Below are 21,070 nucleotides of genomic sequence, written 5' to 3' on the forward strand. Positions count from 1 at the left end.
TATTTAGAAAAACAGCCCATGCAAACTAAAAAGAGATGTTCTTGCTAGTTCTAGAAGCGAAGGTGGTCTTGATTTTTGGGATTTTGCAGATACTTAAACACATTTTAAGTAAATTGGCTGAAGAGATGCCCGATGTCACTATGTTTGTTTGTTTTTTTTTATTCCAAATAAGATATTTGATCAGCTTGATGGCCTATCTTTCTTACCAAAGTATAATTTCTTCCCTGGCAAGTTGTCTGTTTCTTTATCTAATATCCATCAGCAATGTATTCTTTCATGAAAATTGTGTTTTGTCCATGGTTTCTCCCCACACAAAGTTCTCCTTTAAAGCAATAACGGTGTTATATCTTGATAGTTTAATCATAAATTGAACTGTATTTTATCTGTATTTGATAATTTTGGTAATATTGTAACTTATGAACAATTTATGAATCTCAATAACTTTCCAGTCCCACCAAAAGAATACAATACTTTGATGAGAGCTATCCCACTAGGTTTAACTAGGTTAATTAACCTTAAATTCATTAAAGGCAACACTCTTTATCCAGCTTTACCTTTGGATGGTATTGATATTTTAGCTTATAAATACAATAACAGGCATATTCACAAAATATTCCAGACGAAGAGAAAAATTACCCCAAGAGGCAAATTCTACTGGGCTTCCTTTATACTCAATAAAAATTGCCATGTAAATTCATTTGTTTTTAGATTGTGGTGTTACTAATAAGCACCTTTGTCTCTAACTTTAGAAATGTGACCCATACCTTCGTCCTCAAATATGTTATTTCATACTATGAAAATCCAAAGATATTATCTGCTGAATATGTTGTTAATTTTCTTATATTGAATGCAAAATTCTTCATTCTTAAAAACAAGTGGCTATAATCCCCTTTGTCTTTCCCCCACTTTCTTTTTGAATTTAGTTCTCTTATTTCTTATGTTAGACTTACAAAAAAAAAAGCAATTTTCTGACCCACTATGATAGCTTTTCAAGTAATTTTAGTGTTGCTTTTGTTAAGAATGTTATTGTTTCTTAACAAAAATGATATTGTTGCAAGCCTGTTTTTGTTCTTTCTAATGTTGAACTTTCATAATGATATTTCACTACGATTTTCTTTTCAAGAACTCAAATTCTCATATTTCGTTTTGTCATTCTTTTATTTACTCATCGAATGAACATCTTCAGTCATCATTCTGCCCTGTTTGACACACACACACACACACACACACACACACCTTTGCTTCAGATGGTCGATGTTTCCATAACCATAGTGACGTCAAGGCAACGTAAGAGGATGAAAGTGTTAATATGTCACATTAATATAGTGAATGATGTGGGGGAAGATAACAATGAAACTGCTAATGGGTATTATTGGTCATCTCTCTTTCTGATGATTTCATGACTCACTCTTGCAACGCAATAATTATTAATAACTAAAGGCAAAAAAAAGCAGATTTGTTTTCTAAAGAAATGAAAGGTATTAGGAGTACAAAGGAATACTTTTTACATTCTCTAGTATTGAAAAACGGGAAACATTTTTATTTTTGATTTTTCCTGTTCGTCTTACACATTGCCTGCTCTTTCTTTGTCTACAACTACAACAAAGACTTCTGGGAAGTGATCTCAGTGAATCAAGTGAGATAGGTGCACTGTACTTCCAAACCAATGTGTAGCACTACAGCAACCTTTTTTATAGATAGCTATACTTAGAAACAGGTTAAGCCCAGGAGACTCCTCAGCAGCACAATGCGATAGCTGTGTGTCTTATGTGTATGTTTTAATATACCACATTAGTTCACATTAGTTTTAAGACCATACTAAAGACCATACTTACTTTTAGCAATTTTTACATGCACTGGCGTACCTGTATGCTACATACCGCAAATGCCTAGTTTATTTAAACAAGAGAAAATGCCATGATAAATTTATGAACATAATGCTTAAAGCTGTTTTCCATACCCTTTTCTTACCGTGCAGAGCTGCACATTGAGTAGGACACACCTGGTGCACTGAATTGTCATGGCAACAAAGAGTCTGGAAGAGTTCAGCCTGTCTATTCAGATTATTGATAGAACATAACCATAGCTGTTGCTGTTGAAATGCCCAAACATAAAGGCTCTGCCATTAGATTTGCATCTCAGATTTGCATTTCAAATTAAAATCGGCATCTCAATCCCACCTGTATTTATCAGTAATTTGATTAGAGGTCTTTTAACTCTCCATTGCTCGAAGTCAGATAAAAACTATGGAAATGTGCAACTCAGTATTGTTTGCTGAATAGTAAAGTCCAGAAGCACTCTACTGCACTTCTCATAGACCACTCCCACCATGACAGCAGAGATCAGCAGAGCGGATGCGACTGAATTCAGTGAAGGGTGAGAAATTAGGCCAGAGCTTTTTGTGCCGACAGCTTTGTAAAGTTTGTCAGAATCTCCTTGTATGTAGGCCACTTCTTGACAGAAAGTGGGCCACAAGTGCTAGTGGCAGCAACCTGAGAGCGAGGGGGGAAATGTAGGTTAACTATTACACAACAGCCGATTGCCTCAGTGCAGGGGGGATAGATTGAGACTCACTTGTGTGCTGAAAAAGCAATCAGCATATGTTGACACAGTTTAAACACAGTTTAGAAAAAAAAAGGATTTGTGACAGATGGTTATGAAAGATTTGAATCAGTATATAAGAGGAAAATGGTTGCAGTGATGATGACATTTATGATAGGGAAAAAAATCGCATTTATGTATAATGCTAGATAGTTGATGCTCAATAATATTCAGTTTATTTAATGTTTTTTACAGTCAGTAAACATTTTTGCAAAAAATACTGATGCTAAATTTTTGTGCATTTTCACAGGATATATCATAAAATCAGATCTTACAGAACAGATCTTAAAATACTGGGAATCATACACTTACAGACTATAATTGGTAATTATATTATCTGTAATGATATATAAACCGGCCATTATAGACTATAAACGTCTGAAGATCGTACAGTATTAGACTTTAAAGTCGTTATGATCACAGCAAACTCACACAGAAGCATACGTCTTATTATAAGAGGACAAAAGAAAACAAGGTGTTCAGCTCAAATCAGAAAAATCATCAGAAAATTTCAAGCATGTTTGATTTCCTCTGACTGGATGGAGTCATAGTCTGAGGCTAAAAAGTTGAAGACACTACAAGATTTTCTATGAAATCTGTCAGCTCAAATCTACAGACTGGCACTGACTTTGGCAACTAACACCAACTTATCAAAACTGTAAACCTGTGGAAAATCAATCATATCAGATCACTGGATGATGCTATTCACAATCAGAATCAAATATTCCAGACAGCTTTTACACAAATATTTGTATATAAACATAAGATACCATTTGCTCTGGATGAATATCTCATTAGATGCAGATATCATCACATTCTGTTTTTATCCAGTGTATTATTTTCAGCTAATAAACTATTACCTTCTCTGCACTCTACCACTTCTACGCTGCATACTACAGAGTTTATGGTCCATGCTTTGAATTGATTTGCTTATGTTGTGCAATGTCTGTGGTATGCGCTAAAAATAAGCTGTGCAGAAACACAACTTAGCCTATATCGCATTTTCCACTTGTGGTCACTCTCTCAATAGATTTTTTATGGTAGCTAATTCTCAGAATAGTTAATAATAACCACAATATATTTCATCCAAACACAATGAACCCTTCAGCAGATGGATGCGTTATGTTTGAGAGCTCATTCCCCAGTGTATTGTTGACATGTTTTAACCTGCTCTTAAGCGTCTGTGTTTCTTTTGTATGTCTGTCTTACCACCAGCTTAGAAGGAGGGGCTGATGGGTGATATGTGCCCTGTGGTTTCATTACCAAACAGATGGGAAATCATTGAGGTGATACAGTCAGTGTTATGTGTGTGCGAGAAGGAGAGAGAAAGAAAGAGGGAGATGGAGGGAGGCACAAAGATGTTACCATCTGCCTCTGAAACCATGATGCCCAAGTAGTCTCCTGTGATGGATGCTTCACAGTGTCATTGCCATGGAGAGGCTCTTTGGTATCCAGGGAGTGTTTCTCTATTGATTGGCTGGAGCAGCAGTCTTATGTTTTTCTCCTCTGCCTTTTGTCTGACCTCGATCGCTGCCTGTTTTTTCTTTGTCAGCATAAGCTGGAAAAGTGGAAAAGATCCATTCATGCATTTGTAGAAATCATAAGGCTAAATAAATATCAGAGAGACTGGGCTAGTTGTCACAAAAGCTGTATCTCAGTAACTGTAAGGTTTTCTGAAGACTGTCCAATTGTGTATTATTTTTTTTTTTCTATTTTTATTTTCTTCTAAATATTGATTTGGTTATTGTGGAATTAATAACACAATGTGCAAATTACAATATTTGTTATATTACGTCTTTTTTCTGTTTCATGGGTTTTATGATTTCTTTCGTACTGTTCAATGGGATCAAATGATGTTTAAACATCAAGTTCTCTTTATGTTTAAACATAAAGAGAACATTATTTTGTGTATTTGGTGTAATGCAATATGTTTATGCAGTTTAAGGTACCAAAACACATTATTTTCATATTATACATTATTGTTTCTCCTTTAAGCCCCTTCTTCTGAAACAGGTTTGTACAAAGCTCATCATTCTAAAAAAACAAGGGGTGCTCTGATTGGCCAGCTATCCAGTGCGTTGTGATTGGCCGAATACCATAAGCGTCTAATAAAAAGGTTATGCTCCTTACTATTATATGATGCAGAGTTCTGACACTAAAACAATAAAGCGAGGCATTTGTTTGCATCCAGTGAGGACATAATTACTGATTATTGTGACTTAATACTGTTTTATTAAGTGTTGCATTGCATCACGCCTAGTAAACATAACACCATGTCTGCATTAGTGATCGGAGAAGTTACAAACAACAAGCACTAACGTTACCCTTCACTGCTCAAAACTCGCGTATGAATAAGTAGCAGGTCCTTTTTAATAAGAAAGCATTACTTATTTAAAGGTTGTGAGTCAGAGGTGCCAGACTGTCCTTGCAGAGTAGGAACTGCCTCACTTTATAGTCTCTGTGCACAGCCAGCATAGTCTGCTCTGCAAAGTTTTAGGAATCAGTTCTCTATAAATGCGCTGAACACACTTCTAATATTTGCATTGAACTATCCTGGAACAATGTTGTGAATACAACTTAACCACTGATTTCTTATTATGTCCTCTTTTGGAGGCACAAAGAAAGTACTTTCACTTCCACAATGCCACAGGGTGTCTCCTGAACACGGCGCCAATAACAACACTACAGTGAGAATAATAGCTCCGCCCTCTTTCTCTGTGTAAACATTTGGGCAGTGTTTGAAAATAAACCCACTCTGTGATGTATAAAAGTGGGGGGCGTGTTTAAATGAGCCATTTTAGGGGGGTGTGGACAAGTCATGACTTTCGCAAAGAATATCTCTTTGGCTTTGAAACTTTAATATCTTCGACTTTAGGGATCTTATCTACGCACTAACAGCTTGTAACGCTTCAAAGAGAAAGGCAAGCTTTAAATTATATGATGTGGTATATTTATTATATGACCCCTTTAAATTCTGTTAAAAAAAAGCTGTTATCGGCTGTTTTGTTTGTGACAACCATACTGGGCAATGGTAATTTGACAAACCTGTATTTATTTCCCAGAGCAAGAACAGTGGAAATGTACAATAATTGCAGTCAGAACATTAAGATTTATGTCTACACTGCTGTTAATAATAAAAACTTCTTCAGTCTTCAAAATTTCATGTAATTAAATTGTAAAATACCAGCAATTTCTGAGTGAAACCTGTTTGTAAAATACTTTTCAGTGTATAATAATCCTATCACTCACCACTCTCCTCTATTTTATGTCTGAGGAGATCCGGCAGATAGATTTTGGGAACAATTAAACATTAAACAGTAGCCTAATGATATATGAACTGTATGTTTTTTTTTTTTTTTTTTTTTTTTTTTTACAAATTTATGGTTCTCAAAATAAGCCCAATTGTTCACGCGGTATTTTATTAAAATACATCAGAACAAGAACACTGACGTCCTCGATTTTAAAGGGTCCACTGAGAGCAAACAAAATCAGCTGGCCCATTGTGAAAGACATGGGTGTCTCGCGCAGACCAAACGAAGGACACCCAGTGCACCCTCGTCTGGTGGGCACCTGAATGATTCGTCGATAGGTCGAAAGGGTATGTTTTAGTCACCGACAAGTTTGTTTAGTCAGTTCCGTGGTGACTGGCTGTTCTTTACACAGCACGCGCCGAGCGTCATGACTGCTGTTTTTTGTCCTCATATTACTGTTTACGTCAGGCGGTGTGGGGGGAGTTTTCCACTGACGAACAGAACTCGCACAACTCAACAACAGCTGATCCCTCTGTACTGTACGTGCGCCGAGGGCTCAGAAAGAGGACGTTGGCGCTATCTTGATAACTTTTCGAGCATCGTATGGTCGTCTCTTCCACCCATGATACACGGATACACAACCGCTGGGTGAGTGTTTGTTTTTGTTCAAGGCGCTTACGAGTTTTTCGCCGCACAAAACGCTCCCTTGGGCGAACTTAGCAGGTAATAAGCTAAGCGGTTCAGTCACCGAACCTATAGTTCGTTGCAATGCGGTCGTTTACGTTACGTCCCTGAATAAATGAAGCGTGACCGCGAGAAAGTCCGCCAAGGAAGTTCAGCAGCTGCAGAATTAAAGCGCTGGTGCGTGAAAAAAGTAGCGTTTGCGCTCCGCTTAGAATTGTACGTTTTTATTAACGGATCATCCTTAAAATAAAACGGAGCCGTTTTGTATTTTTATTAGAAATTAAATAAAATGTTTTAATATTTGTGATGTTTGAAAAAAAATACTTCGTATAATACTTAGATAATTGGCTTGACAGAAAGTATATGCACCTGCAATGTCATGGAATCAGATCCTTATGAATGATTTAAAAGAAAGATGCTTACCTAAGACCAAGGCAAGTAAGAGATTTAGCTATTTCTTTTTGAGAGGGACGCTTTAGCTCAATAATCTGTATACATTCCCTCAATAATAAACAGGATTATGTATTGAATGACACTGTAGCCAACAGCACCAATAATAAAAAAAGAAAGTCAAAACTATCCACTTTACTTTTATTCACACTATTTTACAAATGCATGATGCTTCAAGTCTTCACTTTGCTGCGTAGAAAAGGTGAGAAAAAGTCTAGTTGGTTTTGTCTGCTGTAGACCAAAGTGATAACCTATTTTTCCACCTGACATCTGTCTGCTTTCCCCTTTCACAGCCTGCAAACCCCACCTCCTCCTTCTGTTTACATACGAACATTCGCATGTTCATTTGCATAGTTGTCCTCTGGCCAATTGTCACTGCCAAGTGTTTGGCTTTCGCTGCAAAGTTGCATTTTTTTTGTTCACTTGTTATCGTGTGTCAGGCAGTAATCAGCCGCCCTCCTGTCTTACGCGTTCACTGCGCTGCATAAACGCTCCCACATCACGCACCGTACACAAAGGACGCAATGAATAATTGAATGAACTTGAAGTCTGGTGTCTGCACACTTTTAAGAGATCACTATCACTTTGTCGCAGCTAGAGGAAGCCGTAAATCACGTGTCACCGCACCAGTTGATTCTGCATGATTTACATGCTACAAACACTTCTACTATTATGCGCAACACAAAGGGTCATTTATCTCATGCGGCAATAACCTTTTACGCAGTTGACTCTGTGGCATCTGGGATTACAGTGCAGGTGTTTACACAACACTGTCCAAAGAAAGCCAGACCTGTGTGAAAAAAAAAAAGTGCGAGGGAGAGCAGAGGTTGTCCAGGATACAGGCAGCGTGCAACAGGGGCACACAGTGTTCTCGGCATATGAGCCATTTGTGTGGGTTGGGCTTGACTGGATGCACTTGGAACAAGAACCAGGTGATCTGTGATGCAGATTGCTCCGTCCTGCGGTGTGAGGTAGTGTTGTTCTGTCATCCGAGATACACAGAGCACTCTGTGTGCGCGCGCTAGCGTGTGATTTCTTTCCAACGCACACCCACTCAAGCAGAAAAACTTCAGCAGAATGTGCCATTTGTCGTTACGGTTTCCTCTTTTGTTTCTTTCTGCACTCAGTTCACGAGCTTTATAACGGAGCTTGGCATTTGCCGTTGTACTTTTGGGGGATCCTGCAGTAAAAGCAAGTATCGCGTTACAAATTTGGTCACGCAGTTTAGCCCGTTCGGGATGTTAAGCTGAGCTGAATGTCTTAACATTTTGTTCTTGAAGAACTCCAAACATCTGAGGAATGTTAATGACTCCGGAGGGAGATAGAAGGAACCATTGATTCCCTCTAGACTTATCAGTGCTTGTATAATGCACACTTTTGTGTTTGCGTGCGCTTTGCATAATATGATTAATAACAATGATAATTTCCCTGAGAAAGCTGCATTGGATTGCGATGTTGTAGTAGCTCAAGTCAAGGTTTGTCTTGCTGGGAAACCTGCTAAACAGGCTTTTGCTCAGAGTGAAGATGTGAATCTTTGGTACCAGCCTGAACAAGAGAGAGGTGTCCAGTTGCTGCTGGTTTGGAGTTGTATGCTAATGGTTACTGAAACTCCACAAATGCTATTTTCAGACTTGGTTCATGGCCAAAAATGTGATTTCATATTATGGCCCAGCAATTCATAAAAAAATGCATTCAAAATACATAAAAAAAAAAAAATCATTTTGTATGTGGAACATACAAAGCAATTTCATTTTGATGGTGAAGAAAAATGTCAGGGTGATAAAACCGTCTTGATATCTTTTAATGTAAAAAGACTTTATTACAAGAGTTGTATTTTTATCTTCATGCAGTTTGGTATAGTCTTTAATTATTGGAAAAAATACAAACAAAACAGGTTCGCTGCTTATTAAAATTTGAAAGCCATCTGTCATGTAGTTCAGTCATAATTTAATTTATGAATTAATAATTTCTGTAAAATAATTACCCTAAAAATATATTCAAATAAAATACAAAAAATATATATATTTGAAAACGTTCAATAAAAATGATAAATGTCATTTTAAAAAGCAAAAAATTAACACAAAATACATTTCTAAGAACTTCTCTAATTCTCTAATTTCTAAAAACTATTCTTTATTATCTAAAACATTTTCCATCAGCACATTTGCTGTTAAATCTCAGTTGACTTATACTTATCTGATCTTGTGCTTATTTTTTCCTAATTTGACAGATTGCCATGTCTACATCACAACGTGGGGCTTTAAAGAGGAAATATGGTTTCCCTGACGAGGATGCCATTTACTCCTCTTCATCCCCCTCATCACACTCTGAACTGGACTCTGATGAAGACAGCCCCCAAAGTGATAGCATGGACTTTGTGCCTGTAGGCTCCTCCTCTTCAAGTCATCATATGTCAAGTAAGCCATGTACGATGCATTTTTCAATTCATGCAAAGCAACACTTGTCACGTCCAGTGTTTTTTCCACACATAAGGAGGGGTCTTGTTATCTTACCTCAGTATTATTGTGCAGAGCACTAGATAAGAAGAGAAACAGACAGTTGTAACATTGTTTATCAGGAGATGTTGTGCACAGTCACCCTGAGTCATTTTAAACCCACAAACGTCATGGTAAGCACAACAATTATTAAGCTGTAATCAGTTACACCGTCCTGACCGGGACAAACCTTATCTGTTGCGTAAGTGTTTACCTTTGCAGGTAGAACTGTGAGATTATTGTCTGTACATGTGCCTGGACATGCCTGTGTGTTTTTCATTTTTGATTCACAGCATGTGAAGATCTGCACATAAAGATGATTTACTAAGGGTTACTACTGTGCAAACACCTCAGCCCATTATCCACATTTATAAAGAGAGAAACCGCCATTGCAAAAAACAACACATAAATTGAGTCGTGGCACTAAATGTTTTTAAACTTTGCAGTCTTGAAGAAAGTTTTTTTCCCCCTTTTAGTACATGCATATGAAAAATGGCAAGACCACTGCTGTAATTAATGTCTCATTAGGCCTCTCTAGTGTTGAGTTAAGGTTATTTCTTAACAGATCTGCCCTCTAGTGGAAACTAAACAGTGACAATACATTTATTTTTATACATTTAGCTCATGCTGTTTTCCAGATCAACTTACAAGGAGGAACAAATGCAATTTATCACAAAGCTAACAATATTTATGATAAGCAGTGTTAGGTATATTAGACAACCAGATGCGGGTGAGATTTATTTATTTTTTTGAAGCATGTTAGTGAATTGGTTTAAGGCTGTGGGGTGCTTGGAGCTGCTTCCCTGAAAGTTTCAGAGTTTTTTTTGGTTCAGGTTGAGGTCGTCAGCTTATTCTACACCAGGAACAGGGAGGGTGAAGCTTCTGAGTGACTTTCTTGCCTTCTGCAAGACTTACTCCAACCCTAAATTGTGTTCCTGAAGATGAACAAAGCTTTTATGGGTTTGGAACAACAGTGATTAATGATAAAAGTTTCATTTTGGGATGGAGTAACCTTGCAGAACATGGATAATTACCAACCAATGCATTCGTAGGGTTTTCTCTGATACTGAATAAGGATATTTCAGTTGATTTAGTTTAAAGTTTAAAGGGTTAGTTAACAAAAAAACCCCAAAAAACAAAAAGAAAATTCTGTGATTAATTGCTCACCCTTCATGATGTTTAAAACCTTTGTTTATCTTTAGAACATAAATTAAGATATTATTGTGAAATGTGAGAGATTTCTGACCCTCCATAGAAAGCAATTTAACTGAAATGTTCCCAGGCCTAGAGTATAGAGTACCAAGACAAATGTGCATGCATTTCTCATCTCATAAATGATTCGTAGCTTATGCAGTTCTCTCGATAATGTCAAAAAATTGCTGAATAAAGTTTTTTTTTTTTTTTTTGTGCACAGACAGTATTCTCAGAGCTTTGTAAAATTATAGTTTAACCACTGATATCACATGGACCATTGTAGTCCTTACTACAAAGTTTACTTACTACAAATTTAGAGTGACATGAGGGTGAGTAATACATGACAGAATTTACATTTTTGGGTGAACTTACCCTTTAAGCACAGGTAAACCAGCCAAGGCTTCTAGACAAATACTGGATAAAAACTTCCTGCTCAGAGCTGCCACAAACTAATTGAAATGTATTGCAGTATAAAATTGATTTTAGCCGTTATATTATTTAAGTTTATTATATTTAGTGACTGAATAGGTTCCATAGGGAACATTTGAGTGCCAATCAAAAAGTTGGTCTCAATTAATGAAGCTTATTGACGGTTTAAAGCATGCTATCATTCAACTTCACAGTCTAAAGACTTGTAAATGTTATTTACATAGCCTTACAGAAGTAAATGTATCCCTGTCACGCACCCGTCCCACATTGTCATGCAAATATGCGAATACATCTGCAGTCCTGCAATAACCGGACAGTCATTCTGTGCAGTGGCACTCCCGAAAGCCAGCGCCAGAACTTTACATTTGATGAGGATAATTCATTCATTTCATCTCTTTGCTCTTAGTTGCATCCATCCTGAAGAAGACGAAAGATACTCAATCCAAAGGCAGTGTTCGGTTCGGCCTGGTCACAGTGTTCCTTTTCCAGCGCTGCCAAGGTTTCAGCAGTGTGCCCAGTCATGGTGGCTGTACACTGGGCATGGTTAGACGGCACACTACCCGCCAGCAGTTCACCCTGGCGGAGCACTCGGACGAGCAGCAGCGCTTGCGAACGGAGAGGATACGTGAGCAACACCAAGAGGAGAAGCTGGAGGCGTTGAGACAGAAGGTGAGTTGGTTATTATCCAGCATTCAAAAACAGTTTTCTTTATCACATCTTCTTACATATCTTCTTTTTTTTTTTATAGCTTATCATCAGTGGGACTCTCACAGCGTCAGAAGCGGCCAGGCTGACGGTGAACGACGTCCCAGATGAGGATAACGATCTATGTAGCACAAAGCTGAAAGACATGGGATCCCTCCGTCCCTGCTCTTCTAAGCGGAGACGTGCGTTATTGAGAGCAGCGGGAGTGCAGCGCATCGACCGGGAGGAGAAGAGGCAGCTGCAGGAGCTGAGGCGGTGGAGGGAAGACTGTGGGTGCCACTGCCAGGGCTTCTGTGAGCCCGAGACCTGTTCCTGCAGCCAGGCTGGCATCAAGTGCCAAGTAATTAGCAAGACTTTAACTACTGTTTTGTCTGCGCATATAGGTTTCTGTTCATGATGGTGCAGGTGTCGTATTGATCTTTGACATATTATTGCTCAAAAGATTTTGCACTGCTTAATAGTTTTTCAGTGAAATGTTAAGCTCACAAATGTTGCATTTTTCAATCAAAACTTAGTTAAATGTCATATTGTAAAATGTTACAGTTTAAAATAACATTTTCATTTTAATATTTGTCTCGTGATTTTTCAGAAATCATTGTAATATGCCGATATGGTACACAAAAACTAAATTTTCACATTTTTTTTTCTGGATTTGTAATATGCGTTGCTAAGAACTTTGGACCAATTCGACTGTCTCAATTTTTTATTTAATTATTTTTTGCACCCTCAAATTCTAGATTTTTAAATAGTTGTATCTCTGCCAAATATTGTCAAAAGCTTATTTATTCAGCTTATGATTGCTTTTGTGGTCCAGGGTTGTACGTTTACTACCTCTTTTAATCAAATTAATGCACCATTGCTGAATAAAATGTATTAATTTATAATTAAACTGAATTCTCAATTACTTGCTTGAGATATTGAATAAATCTCATGATTTATTTCATGACCAGCAACAGTATTATAAGAGCCTGAAATAGCTGTGCAGCTGCACTGATTTTTTTTTGCAAAACATTGTCTGTCAACAGATGGATCGCGCCAACTTTCCCTGTGGATGCTCAAAGGAATGCTGTGGGAATCCCGCAGGCCGAATCGAGTTCAACTCCAGTCGTGTGCGGAGCCACTACATCCACACGCACATGAAGCTGGAGCTGGAAAAGAGACTGCACGATAACAACAGACTGATCTCCTCTGAACAACAGTCAGCTACGAGGAACAGAGCCGCTACATTTCCTGTAGAAAACGACTCTCCCTCATTCCTCCTGAGCTCAGAGCTCTGCAGGCGGGGAGACAGCAGCTGGAGCAGCGACATGACTGACACCTCCTGCTCTTCTTCTCTGAGTCTGGACTCTGAGACGGATGGAAGGCCTTCCTCAGAGCAGCTCACGCTGGACGTGGACGGCAGAGGACTCGTACTCAGTTTTTCCGATTCTGATGGAGAGGGGTGTCCATACATTAAAGATTATAATCTGCCCACTCAAGCCACTGGCTGCACACCCACAAAGGAAAGCAACACCAGTAAATCTAAATTGGAGTATCTGGATGAAAATGCTAATCAGGCAAGCATGGAATGTGTCCACGATCCATTTGATATCCCTAATACTCCGTCTGCATCTCCGGATCACACTATGAACTGTTACATGGACCTCAGTCTGTCCTCAGACTCTGACCTGGTCTTTTTTGACACCTTCCACGAATACGGTCCAAGCCGCAGTCATTTTAAAGTGTATAGTCATCTGGACTACATGTCACAGCTCCACTTCCCTCGCTGTCCCAGTCCTGCACTAATTGAGGACTCGGGGGTCAGTCTTCTGGAGTCTCTTGTAGGAATTTCTTAAGTGCAGCTCAGTATTTTTTACTGTTTTTTTTTTTTTTTTTTTTTTTTAATAGCCGAATGAGCACTGTTCATTTGCAATTGTACAGTATGAATAAATCTCATTTACCATGAGAAAAATGGTGAATAATATTGGAATTTAAGGATATTCCTTAGAATTATATTTAAGGATATTAATATCATCTATTCAGGATCAGTGTAAATACAGTTAAAAACCACTCAGTGTGAAGTAGTGTGTGAGTGATATGTCAATTTCAGCTTTGTTGCCAAAAGTTTTGGAGAGTTTGTAGCTAAGATTTTATATTTATTCTTCATAAACTAAAGGCTTCATTTCCATTGAATAAGGAATCGAACTAATGTTTACTTATAAGAGAAAGCCCATTCATATTTATTTCTCAGTTTTGTTTTTGTTTAAACGATCAAGTGTGCGAATAAAAGTTTTATTTTTTGTGTAGCACAGTAAATGTATTTGTTACAGTGTTTGAAAAGAGTAAGCTGTTAAAAATGTCATTATGCCATTTTCGTCTTTTCAAGGGCCAGGATGTCTTTTCATTAAAGAGGATTTTTTTTTAGGAATGATTTGTAATATATACACATTCAGGCTACATTTGCTTCAGTGCTATATCTGCTTTGTATTTACTTCGGTGAATGTTTTTGGACATTTTAAAATGTGTCCGGCTTTTTTCTTCTTCTGTGGAATTACTCATCTCAATAAAACTGATTTCACAAAACCAGTGGGAATTTTTGATTTACATGAAAAAAAAAAGAAAAACACAGAGTACAGTACTGCTATACGTAGGTATTGTTTATGTAAAAAAAAAAAAAAAAAAAAAAAAAAAAAAAAAAAAATGCAAATCTGAGGTTTGATTAATTTTAACATTGACACTTTAAAAATTACTTACTTTTTTAGGCTGTTATTCTCAACCTGCAAACCTCAGTAATTAAGTAGTCTCTAAAAAATAATTACAAATAAAATTGGAAAACAAAATGATCAATAAAATGTAGGCCTTTTTTGATACAAAGGTGAACATAGACGCTGAAGATAAAAGTGAATAGCAACTGTGAGTATACATAACTTAGAAGTAATAATAATTATTTAGGATGTGTTAAATTATAGTTTCGTATAATTATTATGCAAATTACCCTCACACAAATTACTTTTGCTGAACTGAGCTGACAAATATTTGAAAAAACTGAGACAGAAAAAAAAAAAAAAATCATTGATCGTTGGTATCTTGTTCGATTGCTCTCCCCTTCCTAGATGGACAACATGGCTACGGTGTGATGAGTAATCTCTGTCTGGGTCGTTAATTTCGGAACGCTAAACAAAACACAAAAAGACATCGAAACCCTTAAAAGCAATGGGTTTGACACAAAGCAGTGGTGGACCCGAGGGGGGAACAGAAGGATACCATGTCCATGGAGTAAATAACTTGACTTTCTTTTTGACATCGAGCTGCTTTGCATGCTAGCTGTGTTTTCATGAAGTTCTCATGTCCGCGTCGCTTTAGGTTTTGACAGATATACACTGAGAGAAAACCGAATGTCTGCGTTCACGTTTTCTTTTTTTTCGTGCTGAAATGTTCTGGTAAATAAACACCTGTGTCGGGTTTAGTACATTAGTCTACGGTAGTGTATCCGTGGAAGCCTTTTCAGTGTTTCTATATTATGCATGCAAAATGACAGCTGTCCGAAATTGCATTCGCGGGTTCTTTTGTACCGTAAATCTGACCGTCCGAAAATGTCTTCTTACTCATTTTAACGTCGGACATTTCTTACATCACGGTCGCAAGTTACAAAGTCTTAAGTGTGTATGTTTGCATGGTTTTGTCGTGGTCTGTAACGATAATCCAGCAGCTCCTGGATTTAGGAGTTGAAACGTAGCCGCCACGTCACTGAATAAACTCATATTCTCAGATATTCATTAGCCTATTTATGTAACATTGGATGTATGTTATTAAACTTTACAGAATGCACAACAGTGTGTGCAACATAAATATGAATGAAAACCTCCGCCTTAAATTCCAGATCTGAATGGAATTTTTGCCCAGCACTGATTAACTTTTTTTACTTTACAGATTCAAGAGGACTCTCCGGCAGAGAGAGCTGGTTTGGAGCCCTTTTTCGATTTCATCATATCCATTGGCAACAATCGTCTTGTGAGTTTTGTATTTTGTAATCCTTATTGATTATTCTTGTAATCTTAAACTTTTAATCCAAAGACTTCTCTTCACATATTGCATTGTATTTTGATTGTGCAGGCTTTATGTAGACATTTTAAAATTGTTCTGAGAGTAATGCTTTGTTTAGGCAAAAATGACAAAAATACTGTTTTGTGGAATATTTTAAATGTGTATTTTACATGTTCTGTATAATATAAAATGTGTATAATTCGACGCGGCTATCTAGTGTTTGTGTAGTAGCTAAAAAAACTCTACGGCTATTTAAAAACAAGCTTTAACTAGTTTTAAGTGGTCAGTCACATTCATATAATCACTGAAATGCACAAGAATATTCTTGGTGATATTCTAAATGTGCATGAATCGTGTAAACGCATTAAAACCAGTTGTTATAACCTGAAGCCATTATTCCACTTTCTCGAAATCTGTGTAATAAGACAGCATGTCTGATTTTTGGGTGGGGGTGTAAATAATCGATCAAGTTCATGTTTTTGGATTAAAAGTCTTAACCAAAGCATGGTTGTTGATCTGCATCAGCGTGGTCACAGTTACTTTAAATATAATGGAACACGTGCTGTCTGAAACAGAACCAGGAGAATGATATGCTCAAGGACCTCCTCAAAGCTAACGTGGAGAAACCGGTGAAGATGGAAGTGTATAGTACAAAGACCATGAGGATCCGAGAACTGGAAGTTGTTCCCAGCAACATGTGGGGTGGTCAAGGACTTCTGGGAGCCAGTGTCCGCTTCTGCAGCTTTCAAGGAGCCAATGAAAATGTTTGGCATGTTCTTGTGAGTGATCCTTGGATTTTCTTTTAAGCACTTCGGCCTCTTGGACGGTTCTCTTTATTCTCTTTGTGTAATTATTTTGCATGCTTTGGCTTTAGGATGTGGAGCCAAATTCACCAGCAGCATTGGCCGGCCTCCAGGAACATTCGGATTTCATCGTTGGAGCTGACCAGGTTCTCCAAGATGTAAGATGTGAATTATTTAATGAACGCTTGGTTGTTATTCCGCAGAAAACGAATGTGTGCATGCGAGTTATTTACAGTCAGGTAATCTTTGGATTTCTCAACAGTCAGAGGATTTCTTCTCTCTAATTGAAGCCCATGAGGGGAAACCGCTGAAGCTGCTGGTCTACAACACAGAGAGCGATAAATGCAGGGAGGTGGTTGTCACACCAAATGGTGCCTGGGGGGGAGAAGGCAGGTAATGTTCCTGTTACAGAAGATGTAATACTGTAATGAAGACCTGAATCAGCCATTATTATGAGGAAATGACGAACATAACGGCTTTCTCCAGAGCTATTGTGCATTGCATGATAATGATTTTGTCTTTGTAGCCTTGGCTGCGGCATTGGATATGGCTACCTCCACCGAATCCCAGCACGACCTGACAGCCCGGAATCTGAAAGACTCAGTCCTAAAGCTTCTCCTGTGGCAGGAACACCAGAACAAGAACTTCCTACAAATGGATTTACTGAGGTAATTGTTTACATGACGGAAGTGTGATGTCATATTACTTAAAGCAACACTCCACTTTCTTTGGAAATATGCTCATGAGTTTTACCGTTTTTTAATCTATTCTGGGTCTGGCGATAGCACTTTTAGCATAGCTTTACATAGATCATTGAATCCAATTAGACCAGTACCATCGCCTTTAAAAATGGCCAAAGAGTTTCAATATTTTTCCTATTTAAAACTTGACTCTTCTGTAGTTATGTCGCGTACTAAGACCAGCAGAAAAGGAAAAGTTGTGATTTTCTAGGCAGATATGACTAGGAACTCTGTTCTCATTCTGGCGTAATAATCAAGGAAGTTTGTTTGCGTGATATCAGTGCGTCTGCTGCGGCTATGTTAGGGCAAACCTTGTTCCTTGATTATTACGCTGGAATGCGAGTATAGTTCCTAATCATATCAATCCTAATCAAATCGCAACTTATAAAAAAACTGAAAAGTAAAGTTTTAAATAGCAATTTTGAAACTCTTTGGCCATTTTTGAATGTGATGCTACTGGTCTAATTGGATTCAATGATCTATGCTAAGCTATGCTAAAAGTGCTATCGTCAGACCCGGGGGATCGGCTGAATGGATTCAAAAACTCAACTAATTAACTATTTCCAAACAAAGTGGAGTGTTCCTTTAAGGGATGGTTCACCCAGAATTTTATTGTCATTTTAATTACTATGTATGTTTTCTAATTTGCAACACAAAATGAGATATTTAAAAAAAAATGTCTTTTTAGTGTCCATACAGTGAAAGTAAATGGAGTCCAAAACGGAAAAACCTTTTTGTTAGTAGTGCTGCACGATTTGAAGAAGAATTTTCTGTGGCAATTGGCAATTTTTTTGCAAAAAAACTAAACGGGTCTGTTGTGCTTGTTTGCAGGACAGCGCAATTCGTCCTAAATGTTATGATTATATATCTTCATAGCTAAATAATAAAAAAATAAATAAATAATATATATATAATATTGCTAAGTAAAAATAGAAAAAATATTACAGTGCCGACATTTATGTCTTTTGCATTTACCTTTTTTTTAGTGATTTAGATGTTTTTTTTTTTTTTTTTATTATTAATTGTGCAGATCCTAGAAGAAAGAAATGCTAACAGGTTTAAAATTATGGGATGGTGTGTGAATGATTACTGAATGTACAATTATCGTTTGAATTTTTGGTAGATCCGTACAACAACATAACTGAAATGTATATCTTCAGGTGTCCTTAATGGCGTCTAGTCAGCCAGTGAGTGGCTTGGATCTTGATACCCCACTGCCACCTCCCATTCAGAGAGTCATGGATCCTGGTAAGGCATCAAAATACATGCTGCATCTTGAACAAAAATCAAGAAAAGACGTTGTAATACATCAAAGCAATGGTTCCTCCAGGTTTCTCGGATCAGTCCGAAGTGGCCATGATGAATTCAGAGATGTCAGACATGGCAGACCGACTGGACCTGTCCACGTCTTCCATTGACATGACAAACACATCCTTAGCTGTCCGAGAGGACATTGACGTATCAGGTGTCGGTGAGACCACCTTACTAAATTTAGATAAACAGAATTCAATCAGTCAGTCCAAGTCTAGGTGATAAAATGTACAAAATGTCTTTTTTTTTACAGAGGAGCTTCAAGACACTGATGTTCCCAGTCATAACCATGAGGAACAAAATACAGAGGAGTATCCTGCTGTGGATTTTAGTTCTTTCGCACCAGCTTCAAATGTTCCTCCTCCCCTTCCTCTCCCACAAGCTCTTCTCCCAAATCTGCCTCTTGATCATAGCATGCCCACAGACGTGGCGTCTTTAATGAATTCTTCAATCCCATCTCTCGACTCCTCTGTGCCTCCTATAGACATCTCTTCTCTGCTCATTGACCCCGCCGCCCTTCATCTCGACTCATCTGCCCTGCCTGAAGAATATCCCATGCAGCTGAATGAGTCTGCACATTTCCCCCTGGAAACTGATGGTGTCGATCAGGGCTTTTCTGATGTGCCACGCTCTCTGAAGAGCAGCTTGTCTGAGGGCAGAGATGAGGACGTGTCCTCTGACCTGACCTCTTTTGATTCCCATAATGCACATGTCAGAGACGAGGCTGCTCCTCAGTAGTGTCACTACCAGTTACTACCTTGTGTCTTGTTTACGCAGTTGCTCAACAATCATCAGGTGTGCGTTTTTATTGGCTTTGTTACTGTTAGGATCAGGTTTTGGCGAATTGGTATCGAGTGTGTTTTTTTTAAACGGTTGTGTGCAATTTACGTTTTATTTTGTGTCTAGTAGTCATGATGATTGTAGGTTGCTGGAATGTGTGTAGGGTGTTGTTTTTAATTGTGTAGATCTTAATTTAGTTATGTTACTAAATTGAAACCTTTTTAAATAGCTTGATTCATTGCAATTGCTTGGTTTCATCTGCCAGTTTTAAATCCCACAAAAGGTTGAAAGTAGCACCTGAAACCCTTATTTGTAGTATTTATTTAGCTATGACATAAACACTCATGGATTACTGTGTTAAACTCAACACAGTGTAGATTATAGAGCTAATGGCAAAATATACGCAAAGCGTCTTTAGAACACTGTGACAAAATAAATCATTTTGTTTAGAAAAAAGCATAACATTTTTGGCTTTGTTTATATATTTTAGAACCGGTTTGGTTTTTATTTTATGTTGTGGGAATGCTAATTATGGTAAAAAAGTAAAAAACAGTAATACAGGGCAAGGGTTTTGCATTTGTTTAATTTAGCAAACTAACTTCTGGGCTTATTAGATTTTTGAAATGATTTTGATGTGATTTTTTTTTTCCTTTGTTCATAGTGATTTATGTGCACTTCAGGATGAAAGCGTAATATTTAGTTTCAAGTTTTGTTGAAAACAGTTAACACTAGAGAAATGTTGCCTCAGTAAAATGTGTTTTTCACGTAATTTATGAATCTATGCAAATACAGGTATTGTATAAATGGCAATGGAATTTCTGTGGTATAAATATTGATCTGATATCATCACTGCCACATCTAAGAATAGTGTCATATACAGGACTTAAATAATACAATACCTCTTTAAGCTTAAATTCTTTGTCATAATGTCTAAAAGTTTTAGCTATGAACAAAGATTTTATATGTAAAAGCAAAGTGATTCTTGATGACATCTCTTTGCATTGGCATGATCACGGTACGTCAAAAGGGTGAGGAGACAATGTTTTAAATTCAATTTTTTTTGGGGGGGGGGACTGTACAGTATAGCTGTTCTTCCAAGCGTGAACACAAATGTATATTTTTGTATAGTACTGCTACTGATGTGCAACATATTAAGTAAACAGAAAATGGTCTACTGTATATGCAAACTGTATTCTTTGGGTTTACGGGAAAATGTTAGATTGAAAAACATTGGAACTGTCTACAGCAACAGCAATAAAAGATGTAAAATACAAACTAACTGTTAGCGGTGATTCTGTTATGTGTTGTAGCCCATACTTTGATGTAGGTTATCGAAGGGATAGTGCACCACAAAATAAAACGTACAACCATAAACTCGCCCTCATGACCTTCCAAACCTGTATGATTATTTAATCTGTGAACATGAAGGTATCCAAATGAGCAAAGTTTTGGTGACCATTCCCTTCTGTTGTATGCAGGCTTTGTTCCACAAAAGAAATAAGGTTTGAAATACCAAAGGCTGAGTATACCCCGTAGACTCTATAACTTGTTGTTTAATGAGTTTAAGAGTGTTGTTATGCTAATAAACATGTATTGACTTACTG

The 21,070-nt window shown here is 37.5% G+C and overlaps 3 protein-coding genes across 4 annotated transcripts in view; 2 read left to right on the forward strand and 1 right to left on the reverse strand.

The window, feature by feature from the left end:
• Positions 1 to 21,070, reverse strand: part of tox (thymocyte selection-associated high mobility group box) — an 839,643-nt gene that overhangs the window by 504,270 nt on the left and 314,303 nt on the right. The gene's annotated exons all lie outside the window — the stretch shown is intronic.
• csrnp1a (cysteine-serine-rich nuclear protein 1a) lies at positions 6,316 to 14,371 on the forward strand. 2 transcript variants are annotated; one of them, XM_043259452.1, is made up of 5 exons: positions 6,316 to 6,500; positions 9,217 to 9,412; positions 11,511 to 11,773; positions 11,853 to 12,149; positions 12,835 to 14,371. In XM_043259452.1, exons 1-5 carry the CDS (start codon positions 6,456 to 6,458, stop codon positions 13,642 to 13,644), a joined length of 1,611 nt encoding a protein of 536 aa, XP_043115387.1. In that variant the 5' UTR covers positions 6,316 to 6,455; the 3' UTR covers positions 13,645 to 14,371. The 2 variants fall into 2 exon arrangements, with proteins under 2 accessions (XP_043115387.1, XP_043115396.1); XM_043259461.1 differs by having other exon boundaries at positions 6,319 to 6,500; positions 9,217 to 9,403.
• On the forward strand, positions 14,885 to 20,741 carry gorasp1a (golgi reassembly stacking protein 1a). The gene is made up of 9 exons (XM_043259549.1): positions 14,885 to 15,064; positions 15,719 to 15,799; positions 16,408 to 16,611; positions 16,707 to 16,793; positions 16,898 to 17,028; positions 17,162 to 17,303; positions 18,536 to 18,623; positions 18,706 to 18,846; positions 18,940 to 20,741. Exons 1-9 carry the CDS (start codon positions 15,002 to 15,004, stop codon positions 19,422 to 19,424), a joined length of 1,422 nt encoding a protein of 473 aa, XP_043115484.1. The 5' UTR covers positions 14,885 to 15,001; the 3' UTR covers positions 19,425 to 20,741.

Source organism: Puntigrus tetrazona, chromosome 2, assembly GCF_018831695.1.
Source record: "Puntigrus tetrazona isolate hp1 chromosome 2, ASM1883169v1, whole genome shotgun sequence".
Classification (NCBI taxonomy): Eukaryota; Metazoa; Chordata; class Actinopteri; order Cypriniformes; family Cyprinidae; genus Puntigrus; species Puntigrus tetrazona.